The sequence below is a fragment of the Anolis carolinensis genome, chromosome 4 (assembly GCF_035594765.1).
Source record: "Anolis carolinensis isolate JA03-04 chromosome 4, rAnoCar3.1.pri, whole genome shotgun sequence".
NCBI lineage: Eukaryota > Metazoa > Chordata > Lepidosauria > Squamata > Dactyloidae > Anolis > Anolis carolinensis.
Window position 1 is genome coordinate 89,819,325 of NC_085844.1, and position 20,354 is coordinate 89,839,678.

General features: G+C 38.2%; 1 protein-coding gene across 4 annotated transcripts in view; it reads right to left on the reverse strand.

Annotated features, from left to right (window-relative positions):
* LOC100565260 (complement factor H-related protein 2) overlaps window positions 1-19,745 on the reverse strand; it is a 58,668-nt gene extending 38,923 nt beyond the window's left edge. For 2 of the 4 annotated variants that reach the window (XM_062980765.1, XM_062980764.1), the window contains exons 1-3: window positions 19,588-19,745; window positions 13,454-13,624; window positions 12,039-12,203 (exon numbers count right to left, since the gene is read on the reverse strand). In XM_062980765.1, coding sequence (XP_062836835.1) covers window positions 12,039-12,203; window positions 13,454-13,624; window positions 19,588-19,651 — 400 coding nt within the window. In that variant the 5' untranslated portion in view covers window positions 19,652-19,745. The remainder of the gene's footprint in view (window positions 1-12,038; window positions 12,204-13,453; window positions 13,625-19,587) is intronic. The other 2 variants (XM_062980763.1, XM_062980766.1) reach the window with 2 other exon arrangements.
* Window positions 19,746-20,354: the final 609 nt, after the last annotated feature.

The window sequence follows — 20,354 nt, forward strand, 5'->3', positions numbered from 1 at the left end:
AACGGATATAAACAGTATTTAAAAATTCCCAGTTAAATTCCCATTAAAACATATTCAAGGTTAAAAACCACAGCACCCCCTGAATTGATCTTAAAAAGCTTTATCTTTTAAAGTCTGAATAAAAAGGTTTTAGCCTGCCACTGGGAGTGCAGCAGGGAGGAAGCCATTCTGGCTTTCCTGGGCAGGAAGTTCCGGAGTCGAGGGGCAGCCACCAAGAAGGCCTGCTCTCTCGTTCCAACTCACTAAGCTTGAGATGGAGGTGGGACCAAGAGAAGGGCCTCTCCTGAAGATCTCAGGGCCCGGGCAAGTTTGTATAAGGGGATGTAGTTGGCCAAATAGCCTGGACCTGAAGCATCTAGGGCTTTAAAGGTCATAACCAGCACTTTGAATTGTACCCAGTAACAAACTGGCAACCAGATATTTTATCGTATCAGAAGTGAACTGAGAGTACAATTGTATTTTAAAAAACACATTTTTTAAAAAAAAAACCAAAAACTTGGCATTATACTAAATGTCCTTTGACCAGTAGCTGGCCACCTGGAATGCCTTTGATGTTGTTATAAGAAGGTCCTCCATTGTCCATGTGGCAGAGCTCAGACTGCATTGTAATAAGTGGTCTGTGGATTTGTCCACACTCGCATGCTGTGGACTCCACTTTGTGGTCCCATTTCTTCAGGTTGGCTCTGCATCTTGTGGTGCCAGAGCACAGTCTGTTCAGTGCCTTCCAAATTTCCCAGTCTTTTATGTGCCCAGGGAGGAGTCTCTCATTCAATATCAGCCATTCCTTGCGGTTCCAGATTTTAGCCTGCCACTTTTGAATTCTCGCTTGCTGAGGTGTTCCTGAGAGTATCTCTGTGTTTTAAATGGATTAGGAATCAGCTGGTTTTCTCTGTAATAGGCAGTAAGAGCACCTAAAGCTTTGGAGAGCTTCTATTCAACCATTTCAAAGCTCATTGCTTGGGCAGTGATGGCACGATCATCAGCATAGAAGAAACTCTTAGTCCCTTCTTGCAGTCGCTGATAATTTGTGTAAATGTTAAACAGTGATGGAGCAAGCATGCCCCCCATGAGGCAGGTTGTTCTTCTGTTCTTGCCATCTGCTTCTCTAGTCCTGGAATTCAACCAGTGGAGCTGCTGCAACTGGGGGGGGGGGGGGTTGTCCACTCCCTTAGCCAGTCTTAGTGAGCAAACTGGCTGCAGCTCTTTGGACCAGGTGAAATTTCTGAATACTCTTCAGAGGCAGCCACACAGAATGCATTGCAGTAGGTGGCACCATGCTCCAAAACTCCAGATGACTTCTCCCAATGGTTTAATGTATATGTCAAACAGCATGGGGAACAAAATAGAACACTGAGGAACCCCACAAGTTCCAGGGGTTCAAATAGGAGTTTCCCAGCACCACCTTTTGTTTATGGCCCCCCAAGAAGAACCAGAGCCACTGTAAAACCGTGTCTCCCCGTCCCATCCCAGCGTGATGACCCAGAAGGATTCCATGATCAATGGTATCAAAAGCCACAGAGAGATAGAGAAGAACCAACAGAGACCCACTCCCCCTGTCTAGCTCTCTGCGCAGGTCATCCACCAAAGTGACCAAGGCTGTCTCTTATCCATAGGCCTGAAACCAGATTGAAATGGAACTAGATAATCTGTTTCATGTGCATTATTAAGAAGGAGTTAATAACAAAACCACTGGGCCAAATCACACCAAATTTGGCCACAATACACCAACACAGCCAAGGTATGTCCTTCACTCAACCCCTCTCCCCCAAAAATGGATTGGACTATATCTGTTTTTCACCCCACCCCTCACTTTTCAGATGGAATGGTATGCTCCCCTCTTTTCCCTTCACTCTGGGCACTTATTTACTGTGTTTACAGCTGACAGGGAAACCCGGCACATGGAGAAGAGCAGGTAGAGAGAGAGCTAGCTGCTAGGGTTGTTCTTCTGGGAGGGGCTTCCTTCCCTTCTTGCACACACAGGAACACACAGACCTCCCATTAGAAAGTGTGTGTGGGGGGGAGGGATGAGAAAGAGCCATTCTCCCCCGGCTGCCAGTCAGAAGAGAAGCGCTGCTGCCTTTAGATACCGCTCCCTTCATGTCACAGCAACTCCCTCAGCCACAGTGGTGCCCAGGGGACAGACAGGATTCATTTAGGCCTCTTCTACACTGCCTATAAAATAAAGATTATCTGATTTGAACTGGGTCATATGGCAGCGTAGACTTGAGGCCCTTCCACACAGCTATATAACCCAGAATGCCAAGGCAGATAATCCACAGTATCTGCTTTGAACTGGATTATCCTGAGTCCACACTGCCATATAATCCAGTTCAGTGTGGATTTTATACAGCTATGTAGAAGGGGTCTCATATAATCCAGTTCTAAGCAGATAATATAAGATTATAAATATAAAATATAATAATTACTGTATAATAATACAGAACAATATACTCTCTAAAATCAGGACAGTAAATAAAGAGCAACACTCTGAAAACAGGGAAATTCCAGAAAGGAAACAACCTTAACTTTGTGGACTTGATTTCTTGGGAGAGCTAACGAGTTCTCATTTTGGATTATAATATCAGAACTTTTTCTTCACACAATTGAAACCGCCATTGACTTTCTGAAAAGAACTATTCCTTACTCAGACTTTATACCTAATTTCTTTTGGATCTATATTTGTTTTAATAAAGATATAGTGTGTTATATTGGCTCTTGTCTGGTTTTCAAGTGCTCACGCTGCTTTGGGGTGCAACATTTGTCTTTGTTAAAATACTCCTTTATTTTCCAATATTGAAACCAGGATACATTTTGTGGATCTCATTTATTTCTGGTCGTATTTTTATTATTTATTTATTTATTTGCAGCATTTATATTCCACCCTTCTCACCCCGAAGGGGACTCAGGGCGGATCACATTGCACACATAAAGGCAAACATTCAATGCCATGACATAGAACAGACAGAGACAAGACACAGGTACCGGGCTGGCCTCAAACTCATGACCTGGTCAGAGTGATTTGTTGATTTGCTGCATCTGGCCTGCTTTCCAGCCTGCGCCACAGCATTTCTTCTCCTTGTTTTCTTAATATTTCCTTTTATCTGGGTCTGGGTGTTGTCCCACCCCATTTCTCTTTTTTTTTTTTGAGTAGGCTTCCAAAGGGGATAACCATAATGGAGTTTATATTTCTCCCAAACTTTATAGCTGGTTGATCTAATAAAATGATTGTTATTTTTTTCCAGTTTTGTTTTTCCTTACCATAAGTACATGTGCCATCCTGTTTGTGAGTCTGCTCCTTCCAGATTTAGAATTTTTTTTCTTTTCTGGTTTTGCCCAGGCCCTGATCCATGTTAACATGCTTGCCTTGAAATACAATGTTAGATCTGGCATTGCTAGTCCTCCTCTTCCTTTCTCATCTGTCATATTTTTAAATTTTGTCCTAGATTTTTTCCACTACAAGATGAATTTTTTAAATGCCTCTGTTCCATTCTTTTAATATCTTTTGGCTTCTTACTATTTGTAAACTTTGGAATAGGGAAATCATTTTTGGTAATATGTTCATTTTTATACTTTTTATGCATTTTCATCCTGCCTAATTCAAGTAGAGACAACATTATAGCAATAAAAATACTACTTTATACCATAGAACACTATTGTCAAATATCTAGGTCTTTGAATATTAACAAATGCAAACAGAAAGAGAAGACTGAGTAAAGGGAAAATGACCACTTAAAAGTAATGACCACTTTTAAAGAACAGAAACATTGGATTACATCAGAAAGGAAAGCCCAGGACTTTATGAAGACAATAATTCAAGGTCTAGAACCGGAGCTGGATAAGGATCAGTGTAGTTCATAAAAAGGAAAACCACAGAAAACCACCAATCCAAAAAATCAAGGAAGTTGATCTTCCCAAGACAAGAAAGTAAATAAGAAACCAGCAACAGAACACCTAGAGGAAACAGAAGAACCCAGGGAAGAAGACGACCAGGATATCCACATAATAGAACTTTCACAATGAGGATTTTAAAAATACTGAATGCCAATGGTCTTAATTCTCCAAGGAAAAGGAAAAGAAATATTTCAATATTTAAGATCATCAGAGGCAGATGTTATAGCTATCCAGGAAACTGACATAAAAAAATCAAATATAGATCTGATCACATTTAGGAAATTAGGCCAAGTCCACATTGCATCAGACAATGTTAAGAAAAGAGGGGTAGCTACATATATAAAAGAAAATCTACTACCTGCTGAAATAAAAGCAGATCAAGAAGGGTGCTTTCAGATGAGCACAATTGATCTAGACAACAAAAAATATTATTAGCCAATATATATGCCCCAAACAATTGACAATCTGTCTTCTTCACCAAATTGCACAAAGAAATAGAAAATATAAACTATGATGAGCTGATTATACTAGGAGATTTCAATGCAGTAGTGGAACAGAACATAGAGAGAAAATATGCAAATTAAAAACAAAGCAAAGGAAAAGAACTTCCACAAAGTTTTTGGAAATTAGCAAATGATCTAGAACTTATAGATTTTTGGCGATTTCAGCATGGACCTGAGAAAGACTTTACATTCCGATCAGACAGACACAATTCGCTGTCAAGAATTGACATGATCTGGGCTACAAAAAGCCTTACTACACAGTTATTAAGTTCCGATAATCATCCAAGGTTGGTGTCAGACCAGGCCCCCAACTCAATGCAACTAAAACGACAAGCCAGACAATAGACATGAAAGCTCAATGACAATTTACTTAAGAAAGAAGAAATCCTAAATAAATGTAAAAAATATTTTCTAGAATTTTTACGGTTAAATACAACTCCAGATATGTCACCATATACAATTTGGGACATGGCAAAATCCTATATGAAGGGTAAATGAATAAAACTCAATGTAATAGAAAAGAAAAAGAAACACACCAAATTGCACAAGATTCAATTGGAAATTAAAGAAAAGGAACTTGAATATAATAAACAACTAAAAGATTAAAAAAAACTAGTTGAAGAACTAAAACTATTAAGAATCCAAGCATTAATGATTTTGGTGGAACAAATGGACAAAATATTGAAATGTAACAAACAGATTTTTTTTCAATATGCAAATAAACCAGGCAGATGGCTATCAAGTAAATTAAAAACACACCATCAAAATAAATATATAATTTCATTGAAACATGAAGATAAAGAAATCAAAGAAGAACAAAAGATAAAACAACATCTAAAAGACTTTTATGAGGATCTATACAAAAATGAAGAAGGCTCAATAGAAGCAGTAGTAGAATACATAAAAACTCAAAAGATTCCAACCCTCCCTGAAGAAGAGCAGGAATGTTTGAATGGATCAATATCTGTACAGGAAATCGATGAAGCAATTCAGAACTTAAAGACAGATAAATCTCTGGGCCCAGATGGCTGTATAGTGACATACTACAAGATGATGAAAGATGAAGTAACACTGATACTACAAAAAAATAATGAACTCTGTGCTGGAAACAAATCAAATACCAGAGACATGGAAGGAGGCCAGCATTATATTAATCCCCAAAGAAAATCAAGATGAAAAACTGGTTAAAAATTACAGACCTATTTCACTCCTAAATATAGATTATAAAATATTCACATCAATATTGGCAAATAGATTAAAATCAACACTGAGCAATTGGATCAAATCTGATCAAGCAGGCTTTCTACCTGGAAGGCAAATTAAAGATAACCAAGGATAATCTTAAATATGCAAAAGTTTTAAAAAGAGCACTTTTATTATTGGATGCTGAAAAGGCCTTTGACTGACTAAACTAAAATTTTATAATTGAACTACTAAAGAACCTAAGATATGGGGAAAGATTCATTAATGGAATACAAGCCATATATACAGAACGAAGAGCCAAAAATAAAATTAATGGAGATATGACCTAAACATTTCCAATACAGAGAAGTGTGAGACAGGGATGCCCCCTCTCACCCCTATTATTCATACTGGCAATAGAAATCCTAGCAAGAAAACTATGTCAAGATGAAGACCTGATAGGTATAAAAGTGAAAAACCAAAAATATAAAATAAAGTTATTAATGTCAGAAGACCTGCTGAAGGAATTTGCCAAAATGATACGCCTGGTCAATCAATTTGGATCAGTTGCAGGTCCTTCAATCAATCTACGCAAAACAAAAATATTAGCAAAAATGTTAAACAATAAAGAAAAAGAAGAACTAAGTCACGAAACAGGAACTGAAATAGCCCTCCAAGCAAAATATTTAGGAATAAACATTAACAATGAATAACAAAGATCTGTATAAAGGTAATTATGAAAAAACTTGGAATAAAATAAAAAAAATTACCTGAAAAACTGGATGAATTTGAAGATCTATCTCCTAGGATGGATAGCCACAATAAAAATGAATATTCTACCTAGATTATGCTCCTTTTTCCAAAACATTTCAGTTGACATCAAGGAAAAAGAATTTATAAATTGGAATGCTGAACTTACAAGATTTATTTGGAAAGGGAAGAAACATAGAATAAAGATGAAAAATCTACAAGATACTAAACAAAGAGGAGGACTGGCTCTCCCAAACCTAAAATTATATGGAGAAGCAGCTACTGTATATTGAATAGGCTAAAAGAATGGATCCATCTTGACAATCATAGTCTTATAACTCTTGAAGGAAATAGTTTAAAATTTGGCTTACATGCATACTTAATTTATGGAAAAGTGGCAGAAGATTCAAACTTTAACAAACACCCAGTTAGGAAAACCCTGATGAATATCTGGAACAAGTATAAAAAATTTCCTACACAAAAATACCGCAATGGACTTCTTTCCAGGAAGCTTTCAAACAAAGTGGAAATTCCAAGGGTAGTAAAAGATGGCCAACATATGCGGAAATACTCAAGAAAACATGAGGAAGCCTCCAACTGAAAACAATGATAAAAATAAACTAACAGGGCTATAATGTGAACTGGTTTGAATATGCACAAATACACCAATAATATCAAAAAGATGTGCATACAGGATTTGAAGAAGAATCAAAAATTTGATAAAAAAAATAAACAACTATCCAAACTCTACAATTTCCTGTTAAAATTACACACAGAAAATGAATATATCAAGGAATGTTTGGTAAAATGGGCCAAAAACATTGGCCGCTCGATCAGCTTAGACAAATGGGAATACCTCTGGAAAGTAAAAAATAAATTTTTTTAGAAGCGATTCCCTTCTGGAATTTTTACAAAATGTTTTATCAATCCTATATGACACCTGTTAAACTAGCCAAAATGTAGCCACAATTTAAAAACACTTGCTGGAAATGTAAACAAGCAACAGGATCATTTTTTCATATGTGGTGGTCTTGCAAGAAGGCAAAAAAAAAATTGGATTAAGATCCATAAAACTACTGAACAAATATTAAAGCTAAAAATACCTATGCACCCAAAAATATTCTTACTAGGAATAACAGACAGATCACTGCTGAAGTCATATGATAAACTCTTCACCTTGATGATAACTGCTGCAAGAATCCTTTATGCACGAGCCTGGAAATTGGAGGAAACATCAGAAATGGAGGAATGGATCGTGAGATGGACACTCTGACAGGATATCTCCAGTCAAAAGACCCTGTGGAGTTTAGGAAAGACTGGGAGCCCTTCAAAAGGTTCTTAGAAGGAAAGACTATTTCAATGTGGGGGTTTCAAGTTTGACTATTATAAAATCTAAATTTTCATCACATTGTTTAACTTCTTTCTGAAGAATGTCATGATGAAGAATCCTTTGGAACTATCTGATGTGACTTTATTTTCTTTAGTATATGTATTATGGCAGAACCCTTGAGATGTGAATGTTAAATTTGTGTTCAGAAAAGGTATTATGTGCGGTTGTCAAGGAAAGGAAGGGAAGGGAAGGGGAAGAAGGGAAAAAAGAAGAGGAAATAGAAAAAAATATTTAAAGAAAAAGAAATATGTAATGCTATTTGGACAAGCTAGAATGCTACAAAATTAAAAATAAGTGATTCCTGAAAAGGTTAAATATGTTGGAATAATTTTAATGAAACATTTGATTGTGAATTTAAGCATTTTTCAATTTATGCAAATTGGGTTTTTATAGCTATCCATACTGCTGTATGTAAAACAATCAAAAAACTCAAACCACAGAAATTATTTTATTTCCTGTTCTCATTCTTATGGGTTCTTTTTTTACTAATATGAAGTCTTGATGTGTTTAGACATACTCTGAAATTCTCTTGATCATAAAGATATATTCCCTGCCTTGCAAGGAGTCTTTTTTAATTAAAAAAAATTAGGATTTCTGCAAATGATAGAGAGGGAGGAGAAGTAGCTGGTGGATTTTGCTTTGAATTAGAGTGAACAGTAAAGAATGTTATATTTATTTTGTGCAAATTGTCATTTGAATACAGATCTAGACACGTTTCATTATTTTTGAATGTATATTTTCTGATTGTATATTAGACTGTTTGTGCCAAATAATTAATAAAAATAATTTTAAAAAAACAGCATGGGGGACAAGATAGAACACTGAGAAACCCCACAAATCAACAGTCGGGGGTTCAAACAGGTGTTCTCCAGCACCTCCTTTTGGGTATGGCCCTCCAAGAAGGACTGGAGCCGCTGTAAAACAGTGTCTCCCCGTCCCATCCCAACGAGATGATCCAGAAGGATTCCATGATAAATGATATTGAAAGCAACTGAGAGATTGAGAAGAACCAATAGAGGCCCACTTCCCCGTCTAGCTCTCTGCGTAGGATTGTTGTGTGTTTTCTGGGCTGTATGGCCATGTTCCAGAAGTATTCTCTTGTGACGCTTCACCCACATCTATGGCAGGCATCCTCAGATGTTGTGAGATATATGAAGAAACTAAACAAGGAAGGTTTATATATCTGTGGAAGTTCCTGGGTGGGGAGAAAGAACTCTTGTCACTTGGAGGCCAGTGTGAATGTTGTAATTAATCACCTTGATTAGCATTAAATGGCCTTCCCAGCCTCACACCTTGGCCTGGGGAATCCTTTGGTCAGAGTCATTAGCTGCCCCTGATTGATTCATGTCTGGAATTCTTCTGCTTTCAGAGTGTTGCTCCTTATTTACTGTTCTGATTTTGGAGTTTTTTTAATACTGGTAGCCAGATTTTGTTCATTTATATGGTTTCCCCCTTTTTGTTGAAATTGTCCACATGCTTGTGGATTTCAATGACTTGTCTGTGTAGTCTGACATGATAGTTGTTGGAGTGGTCAAGCATATATACTGTGTCCAGTTTGGTTCATCAAGTGCTCTGCTATGGCTGAGTTCTCTGGTTGAGTTAGTCTGCAGTGCCTTTCATGTTCTTTGACTCGTGTTTGGGCAGCTGCATGGTATACCATAGACTTCTGCAGAGGTGAGAGGAACCCTCTTGTCCTTTTCTGAACGTAGCATTTGTTGGATTTTTTATTGGGTCTGTAGATGTGTTTCTTCATCACTTTGCCTATGTGGTCAGTTGTTCCCTTGATGTATGGTAAGAACACCTTTCCTCTGGGTGGATCTTTGTCTTAACTCTCATGGCTTGTTCTTGGCCTTACAGCTCTTCTGATGTCTGTGGTGGAGTATCCATTCGCCTGTAGAGCCCAGTTTAGGTGGTTTAGTTCACCTTGGAGAAGGTGAAGTTCGCAGATTCTTTGTGCACTGTCTTTCAGGACTTTGATTGTGCTTCTTTTTTGACTTGGGTGATGGTTGGAGTTTTTATGAAGGTATCTATCCATATGTGTAGGTTTTCTGTAAACTGTGTGGCCCAATTGTTGATTGGGTTTGCAGATGACTAGAACATCTAGAAATGGCAGTTTTCCTTTCTTTTCTTTTTCCATGGTGAATTGGATGTTTGAGTGGATGCTGTTGAGGTGGTCCAGGAACTTGCTGAGTTCTTCTTCCCCATGGCTCCAAATAGTGAAGGTGTCATCAACATATATGAACCATATAGTTGGCTTTTTGGTGCTGTTTTTAGGGCTTGTTTTTCAAAGTGTTCCATATAGAAATTTGCTACCACTGGGCTGAGAGGGCTCCCCATGGCCACTCCATCTTTCTGTTCATAGAATTCATTGTCCCACTGAAAGTAGCTTGTGGTGAGGCAATGGTGAAACAGGGCTGTGATGTCTTCTGGGAAGTTTTGATTGATTAGTGTGATGGTATCTGCTACCTTAGTAAATAGGGACACCACATTGAAGCTGATCAGAATGTCCTTGGTGCTTAGCTTGAGATTGCTGATTTTTTCTATGAAGTGTGTTGAGTCCTTGATATAGTGCATGGTGAGCCCAATATGGGTTTGTAGCTGTGTATCCAGAAATTTTGCCATGTTGCATGTCTGGGATCCAATGGCACTCACAATGGGTATGAGTGGGGAGGAGTCCTTGTGGATTTTTGGGAGTCCATAAAGCCTAGAATCATGGAATCATAGAATAGTAGAGTTGGAAGAGACCTCATGGGCCATCCAGTCCAACCCCCTGCCAAGAAGCAGGAAATCGCATTCAAAGCACCCCCGACAGATGGCCATCCAGCCTCTGCTTAAAAGCCTCCAAAGAAGGAGCCTCCACCACAGTCTGGGGGAGAGAGTTCCACTGCCGAACAGCTCTCACAGTCAGGAAGTTCTTCCTGATGTTCAGGTGGAATCTCCTTTCCTGTAGTTTGAAGCCATTGTTCCACATCCTAGTCTGCAGGGCAGCAGAAAACAAGCCTGCTTCCTCCTCCCTATGACTCCCCTCACATATTTGTACATGGCTATCATGTCTCCTCTCAGCCTTCTCTTCTGTCGGCTAAACATGCCCAGTTCTTTAAGTCTCTCCTCATAGGGCTTGTTCTCCAAACCGTTGATCATTTTAGTTGCCCTCCTCTGGACACATTCCAGCTTGTCAACATCTCCCTTCAACTGTGGTGCCCAGAATTGGACACAGTATTCCAGGTGTGACCTGGCCTGTCCAAGGCAGAATAGAGGGGTAGCATGATTTCCCTGGATCTAGATGCTATACCCCTATTGATGCAGGCCAAAATCCCATTGGCTTTCTTAGCAGCTGTATCACATTGCTGGCTCACATTTAACTTGTTGTCCACAAGGACTCCAAGATCTTTTTCACATGTACTGCTGTCTAGCCAGGCGTCCCCCATTCTGTATCTTTGCATTCCATTTTTTCTGCCAAAATGAAGTATCTTGCATTTATCCCTGTTGAACTTTATTTTGTTAGTTTCGGCCCATCTCTCTAGTCTGTTAAGATTGTTTTGAATTCTGCTCCTGTCTTCTGGAGTGTTGGCTATCCCTCCCAGTTTGGTGTCATCTGCAAACTTGATGATTGTGTCTTCTAACCCTTTGTCTAAGTCGTTAATAAAGATGTTGAACAGAACCGGGCCCAGGATGGAACCCTGCGGCACTCCATTTGTGACTTCTTTCCAAGATGAAGACGACGCATTGGTGAGCACCCTTTGGGTTCGTTTGCTTAGCCAATTAAAGATCCACCTAACCGTAGTTTTATCTAGCCCACATTTTACTAGTTTGTTTGCCAGAAGGTCATGAGGAACTTTATTGAAGGCCTTACTGAAATCTAGGTACGCTACATCCACTGCATTCCCTGTATCAACCCAACTCGTAACTCTATCGAAAAAAGAGATCAGATTAGTCTGGCATGACTTGTTTTGCTATAAAGCAGAACCAGGTGCAGCCAGCTCTTGCTGGTAACAAACTGACTCTAATGCCTTCGCTTTCCATGTGCCTGCACTGAGTCTGCATCTGGATTTATTGCTGTTTCTTTGTCTGAAGTAAGACTTCCTGGCTTTCTTTTGCATTATTCCACTGAGTGTGCTGTACTTTATGTTTTGCTGAAGTAAAGCCGTTTTTATTTACTTAACACAGTGTCTTAAGTCTGTTCTTGAAAAACAAAACAGGACAGAAAAGGAGGATGAGCCAGTTTGTCCAGAAACACACAAGGAACAGGAAGAAAAGGGAGAAGCGGTCACAATGATTATTAGTTATCTATGTTCTAAAACTGCAAACAGAAAGATACTTACCTGTACATGCTGGAGGAGGTTGCCAGCCTTTAGCAGTGCAGAAAGAGCTATCACTGTTACTATATCCTTCATCACAGAATGTATCAATTTGGTCTTGATATTGGTACAGTGATTGCTTTGGTTTAATGTCCCCATTATCAATTTGTGGTTGTTGGCATACAATACCTATATAATGAAACACCAATACAGTTGACACTTGAAAAAAACAACAGCTTAGGAACATGTTTCTCTGTTAATCATAACTTATTAGAGAACATATTCTTACTTTGCCTCTTGTAGGATATTAAAATACCTAATTTTATGTTGCTTGGAGTAGAGTAGACAAAAATTATCCAATAGTTAAGAATGCAAATGGGACTGAAAGACACTGAAATCACAAGCTGGTCACAGTCTAAATCAGGGTTGGTCATCTGTCAGTCTGTGCTGTATTCCTTTCTGAAAACAAAGCTTGGTGTGTCCTTGTGGAACTATCAATGCTTGTACACCCTTTCCCCCGAAGAGCACAAAGATGTTTTCCAAAAGTTAAGATTCATATAGTGAACCTTATAGAGTTATGGATCATACACTGACCAGGTTGAAGGACTTCATTATAAAAAGTTCACGGTTGTGTGGCATCACATTACTGCGAATTCTGACTACACATAATAGGCAAGACATTTGTGATCCTAAGAAATGTTCTGAACATGTCCCTGCCTCCAAATAAAATAGAATGTGAGAGTTCTGATGATGGCAATTTAATATTAAATAAAGGTGCTTTGCTGGTAGCATTCAAGTATTAAAATATTGTCAGAGTAAAAAAGCAGTTCCCTTAAACAAAAATTAAAAAGTGTGGGATCCTGAGCAATAAATTAATTGGGAGCTATTTAAACACTAAAACACAGAATAATGGAATTTGTGGGGCTTTTTAAAGGAGATTAATTTGGTCACAATAGCTGTTTAAAAGGTTAATCAATCAATTGAGCATACATACGAAAAAAGACTAAGGGTACATCTACACTATATAATTAACGCAGTTTGATATCCCTTTAACTGTCAAGGCTCAGAGCCTAGGATTTGAGTTTTGGTGAAGCATCAGTACTCTTTGACAGAGAAGCTAAAAGACCTTGTAAAACTACAGTTTCCATGATTCCATAGCACTAAGCTGTGACAGTTAAAGGGGTGTCTGCATTAATTCTACAGTGTAGAGGCACCATAAGAAGAAGAAAAATGTTTTAGGCCATTAAGCAATTTCCTTCACAATAAAAAGTAAATAATGCTGAACAAATTCGGTTTCATCCTACAAGAGAATTTTACCTTTATCTAATGCAGTTTCATTTATTAAAAATGCATCTTGTAGACATTTGTTAAGTAAGAAATTTCTGCTGAATACGATGAATTGTAACCATAGATGTCATTTACTTTAGAAACATACAGACCTATACATTCAACACTTGTGTTCCATCCATCTTGCGTGCATGTTGCGTCATCTCTATCTGCAGGTTTATATTCATCATTACAAGAAATTTGTATCCGTTCACCATTCTGGTAAATGGGCTTTGAATTTCTTACTCTCCCATGGGCAATATTAGGTGGTTCACATGTTATTTCTATTGTAAAATATAAACAAACATTATTTAGTAAAATCTTCTGTAATTAGAACCATAGATCTGGAAGAGACCACAAGGACCATTCAGCTTCTGCTTAAAAACCTTCAGAGAAGGAGACTCCACCTCACTCCAAGGCAGTTTATTCCACTGTCAAACAGCTCTTAACATCAGGAAGTTCTTCCTAAATTTGAACCCATTGCTCCAATGTGTCCTAGTCTCCAGAGCACCAAAAAAACAAGCTCGCCTCCTCTTCCATGTGATATCTTTTCAAATACTTAAACTTGACTATCATGTTCACTTTCAGCCCCCTTTTCTCCAAGTGAAACATACACAGCTCCTTCAGCCATTCTTCAGAGTCTCGATTTCCTAACTGTTGGTCATTAATAATTACCCTTCTATTATCTGAAGAGAAAGTCCAGTCCTGGCTCTCCCACAATGTTTCTCCACTTCCAATAATTACTGTATGATGGGGGAAGTATCGCTGTGCTGGAAAGTCATGGCACCAGGAGGGAGGAGGCATGTGATATGGTCCCTAGACAACTATAGACCTCCATGCAACCTCCTGGCTATTGTGGACACCTCATACTGACAACAGCAGACACCTATGTGCCCAGGAAGAAGGAGTGAAAGATCATCCCCTCTGTCCTGGTTACATGGACACTTTTGCAACATGAGTTGCCTGCAATTGCTAGGAGCTCTGCAACCATGTGGAAGCAGCAACAGTGATATAGACAGGAAGGTGACAGCCCACTGAGACTGGTGTAAGCTCAGCCTGGCTGAACTTTGACTCATTTGGAACTCAGCATGTGACAACCTCCAGGGCCAGTCTTGGGCATTTCTGATCTAGATTACCTAGCCAGTGCAGGCATGGCCTGTCTCTAGTTTTGTGTTCTCTGAATCTAATATGATTCACATAAGTATAATAGTGGTGAAGAACCTTTTTATCATTCTAATTGGAAATGGACCATATCGTAAGCTAGCAAAATAAAATATTTGAAGTAACTTGCAATCAATAATTTTGAAGGTACCTCAAGCTCTCACTTAAGTCAGCAAGAAGAGAAATTAATGGAAATAAATTCAAATAATCTCTATATACATATAAAGAACCATCAATATTATTTTTAAATATGACTTTTTATCCAACTAGCAATATTAAATAATGAAAGAATGGAGGTGGTTGAAACTAGATATTAGGGGTTTGGGGGACACAAAGTCTCAACGTTTTTCTTATCAAGTTCCCTTTAATATAAGATTTCCATTTTAATTGGGATTAACAATTTAGTGAAGACAAACACACATACTAGCATGCACTTGAATGAGACAAAAATGGAAAAAAAAGGTTTCTATAGAAGGTAATGGTTGCTGTAAGGTGGTGGGGAAATCTCTGATCAGGGCTGAGTGGGAAAAAAAGAAGGGAAAGAGTTCCATTAGCTTTTCTATGGATGCTATAACGGACACCCCTCACTCTACACTCTTCACACACGCAAGCACACGTATGTGAGAGGCGAGGGAACACAGTTTGATTTTAGATTTTCTTTTAAAATGGTAGCTGCCACGAACCTAAAATGTTTTTAGGATTTTTGTTGTTAAATGTACTTGAGATAAGTTTCTCCCATTGCCTGCCCACACTGTTTCCACCCTCTGGCTCCCAAACTGATGTTTACTATGAGGCTTTTCTGTGGTATTTAATTGTTGTATTGTTGGAACTATTATAAGGACTTCTTAATAGAAAGATATACTGTAGAGGCTTTTGAAAGTTGAAAATAGAATAAAAAATATTTTCTTAAAACAGGCAAATAATTACTTCAGAGAGGTACATAAGAGTAAACGGTTACAGAAGTTCTTCAGCTTAACTTAGTTGTATGTTTCAGATTTCTTCACTTAGTTTCAAACAATTCCAATCAAACCAAACTATCTATTGGTCACAGAAACCCTCGCTCTATTTGCTGAGAATAGTCACTAGTTCGACTAACCTAATTTAGGTAGCCCCCTGGGTTAACTAACTCTAACCTAGAGTCCTTCTATTAACCAGCCCAGTAGTGAGAGTCAATCTCTTGAATTATCTCCCCCAAGAGATCCAAACTGCCTGACCTATCCTGTCAGTTTCACAGCTCTCTGTTCTCTCACACTCCAAACTGCACTTTCCTCTCCAAAACCCAAAATCGAACTGCCTTGGAGCTCTTTTTTCTCTCTGCACTCTAAGACTTGGCTCCTCCCATCTGCTCTGGCCAATCCTAGGATTCTCTCTCTCTAAGCTCCTCCCTCTTTCTAACCACACTCAAGATGGCTGTCTGGCATTCCTCTACAAAATGGAGGCCTGCCTCACCCAGGCTTCATTCCCGACCTAATAGGTAAGGTTCACTACAGATGCCCTCATATATTAACTTCTGAGATCTAAGTAATTACAGACAGTGTTATTAATTGTAACACAAATATAGTGAAGGGCAGAGGTTTGGATCCAACCTCCAACTCCAATCCATGGCCATAAAGAAGACAAATCTTTTCTGTGCGCTTATCTTAATTTTTAGGTGTTTATCTTAAGTAGAGAAAAACAAGCTATAGGAACTTTTTTATGTGACTGAAAAAGATTGTTCCAATGGGTGTAAATGTTTTCTTATTTTGCATATGAATGAATAAATAGTTTCAGCAATTTTCAATGAGAATTTCAGGGATTTTGCACAATTTGAGGTGATGAATAAAAATAAATATCAATACTGTAAGTTGTTTCTCACATTTCTAATAAAAAAAATGTTGCCCAGGGATTTATATTGTTTATTCTAAACCAAAGATGGGAAATTTTCACAGAGGACATGTTGGCCCAACACAACACTTTGGAAAATTCCACTTGCATTTGTACCTTCTGCGTTCCTTCCCACCACCATATATTTCTTCACCCAGCCCCCCTCCAGGAGCTGTTAAAATTGTTCCCCAGTGGGCATAGGAGACAGCTGGCACATGTTTTGGGTTGCTCAGACTATTTCAAGCCTAAGAGAGGTCTTTTTCTATCCAAGAAGTAAATTACAATTTGATTTCCTAGTGTGTACTTTTGGGGAATTTTTTCAAATAAATCAATTGGGAAGTGATGGAGGACCCCCAGTATAAATAATAATAATAATAATAATAATAATAATAATAATAATAATAATAATAATAATAATAATAATAATAATATATTTATATAGCACCCTATCTCCTCAAGAGGACTCAGGGCAGTTTCCAACATAGCAAAGGAACCATACAACAATTTAAACATAATTTAATAAACACAAAATAAGAACATACAATTCAAGACAACCACAATATTTTTTTTTAAAAAAAATGTCCCATTAGCGGGCCAGATATAATGACTAGTACAATTTTGTAGGATGGATACTGCCTATCAATTTTGCTTTTCCAACCCTGATCTAAATCTACACTATCCCTATGCAAGGAACAGTTCTATAGATTTCCCCCTCTCACGCCTTTGTAAATAGTAAGCTTTAGACAGGCACTACAGGCAATCCCTGAGTTACAATTAGCCAACTATTCATTGTTAGAAATGGAGGTGAAACAACAAGAAGTGAGAAGAAATCTACCCCTAGGAAGGGAAATTCACTCCTGGAAGAGTTAATCCATGGAGAAAAGATGTGCTCACTGAAGCTTTATCACTAAATCCTTGCCAAAATATTCAATATCCAGTTATCACAGAGACAGAAAGTGAGCTGAAGTCTTCCGAACAGGTGCAAGACAGCAAAAGAAATGTTACAGGGATGTTAACTTTGGACCTTAAGCTTTAATTCAAATACAGTAGAGTCTCACTTATCCAAGCCTCGCTTATCTAAGCCTCTGGATTATCCAAGCCATTTTTGTAGTCAATGTTTTCAATATATCATGATATTTTGGTGCTAAATTCGTAAATACAGTAATTACTACATAACATTACTGCATATTGAACTATTTTTTCTGTCAAATTTGTTGTATAACATGATGTTTTGGTGCTTAATTTGTAAAATCATAACCTAATTTGATGTTTAATAGGCTTTTCCTTAATCCCTCCTTATTATCCAAGATATTCGCTAATCCAAACTTCTGCCGGCTCATTTAGCTTGGATTAGTGAGACTCTATTGTAATTCTACATTCTACCTTTTCATTGATTCATCTGATCATTTTTTTTACTTTCCACATATGTAATGTGCACTAACATTCATTAATAAGGAAATGATTCAAATCATTGTAATTGTTTGGTCTGCGCTTTGTACTTTTTTGTTTCCCTTGCTCCCCTTCCTAAAGCAACCTCAGCAAAGCTAAAATAGAAAAATATCTCATTTTCAAACTCTAGTGGACAAAGATATTCATGCTACCTGCCAAGAACGCCAAATTAAATTGGTTGAGCCTCCTGAAAAGCAACCTGGCAGAATCTTGAGCTCTATGGAAGATTTGGTTCTATAATAAAAACAGCACATTTTGCTATAGTTTTTCAATGATTATCTCATATTACTTCATCACAAATTGCCTATCTTATGACAGTTTGATCTCACTTCAGGCATAAAGCCCACCAAATCCCATCATACAACAAAGATATACGTCTTGCAGGTTTCCATGTCTGAAGTGAGGTTGCACTGTTGTAAGAGGCTTCCCGTGTTCCATAGAGAGGAATTGGAGAAAGCCAGGTGGCAACACTTACCCCCATGGGATGAAATAAGGGGCAATGCAGGAACTGCAAGGTGCAGAGTGATGGGTTTCCCATGGCCCACACCGGATTCACCGCAGTAAAAGGTAAAGGTAAAGGTTTTCCCCTGATGTTAAGTCCAGTCGTGACCGACTCTGGGGATTGGTGCTCATCTCCATTTCTAAGCCGAAGAGCCGGCGTTGTCCGTAGACACCTCCAAGGTCATGTAGGATTCACCGCAACACATGGTAAATTCCCCCATTATCAGCCAGCTTATTGGCCTCAATCTGATGAGGTCTCTAGAATCTCAACCAATTCAACATAGTTTGTGGCAACCAGAAAAACGAAGTTTCTGGAGTATAACAACTGCTTTCAAAATAAGTACCAATTACACAGGAAATAACACTTTCAAATTTTGTTATATAGTTTTTGCAGTCAGGTTATTGGTTAGGGTTATTTGTTGCTGTGGTTGTGTATGGAGTGTTCTGGATTCAAACAAATCATGAAACCAAAACTAAATCAAGGTAATTCAAACAGATTCAGAGAAGAGGTTCTTCTGAAGCAAAACTTATCTTTATCACCTTAACCTCTACCCAATTACATGGATAATGAAGGGGAGTCAAATCATTCCAATATGCATACTTATAATATAAAAATATGTTATAATATTTGGTTTTTAATCCAATACATTTAGAAGGGGAACTTGAAACATTGCATGGCCATACACAAAACATCATGATTGAGGCATAAATAGAGACAAATATTACAGTTGACTGGGGATGCAATTGGCTTAAAAGTCAGTCAGTACTAAAAAGGAACTAATTATCTGAAGAAGAAAAAGAAAACTCAAATGTCCATCACACCCACTTAGCTACCAAATCTATTCAACTCTGTTTTTCCAGCAGAAAATGCTTTTTTCCCTGCGCAAATTCACAGAATATCTCCTGAACTGTGAATAGCCATCAAAGACTTTCTTGCAGTGGGAAGAAAACTGCTGGACTTATTTATTCCTGTCTTTGAGAAGAATAGAAGGGGGAGTAAACTGCACTGTCAGTAAAATGCTTGTGCTGTTTTCATAGCTATTAATGGGAAGGTGGAATGTTAAAACTGTTTAAAAACATGAATTTTAGAAGGAATCAATTAAATTCCACTGACTTTATTGAAAAGTAATGTTTAAACGTAATGTTGGGATATTCAATATAAATTTGAATTAATTCTTTTTACTAGAAGCCTGTTAAAAGCACCATTTCTATAATGAATACCTCAACAATTTCCTCTTTAAATGGAGTATTCCCATTTCCCTTCATAACTTACCACCTTGGGAAATGCAGCATGTCCATAGAAGAAATAGGACAATACAGATCAGCCAGTTCCTCATAATCCTGAAGGGAGTTTCCAGATCTGCCAGACAAGATTTTCTCTTTCAACTACACATTCACTCCAAAGTTCTTTCATTTTATTGTATCTTCTAACCTGATGTAATTGGTTATTTGCTGTTGTTTTTGGCAACCTGACCATGACATTACTGGAATCCGAGTATTTACTTCCACTTTTATCATAAGCTCACATTGTACTGGCCACTGGCATTATGCTAACACAAATAACTCTTACAAGGAGATGGTTTCTTCAGTCTACATAACACCACAACTGGTTCTCATCATTCATGGACAATCACTCATGGCCAAGAATGATTGCCTCCCAGAGGTAGAGTTTTGGCAGTGGATCCATAAATGACTGCAATGACTATTCTATATACACATGGTTCTTTACATTGAGAACATAAATTTCCAGATGGAAGGCAGTCACGACTACGGCATGTTTGATACACCTTCCTCTTGGCACATTTATTCCTTTTGCCTCAGGCGAGAGCCCTGAGATCGTCCGGAGAGGCCCTCCTTTCGCTCCCACCCTTGTCCCAAGTGTGACTGGTGGGGACAAGGGAGCGGGCCTTCTCGGTAGCGGAATGTCCTGCAAAAGGAGATTTGGCAAGCCCCTACTCTGTCCTCCTTTCACAAGGAGTTGAAAACCTGGTGGTTTCGGTGGGTCTTTGAATAATTTTCTCTGGTGTACTGCCGACTCCT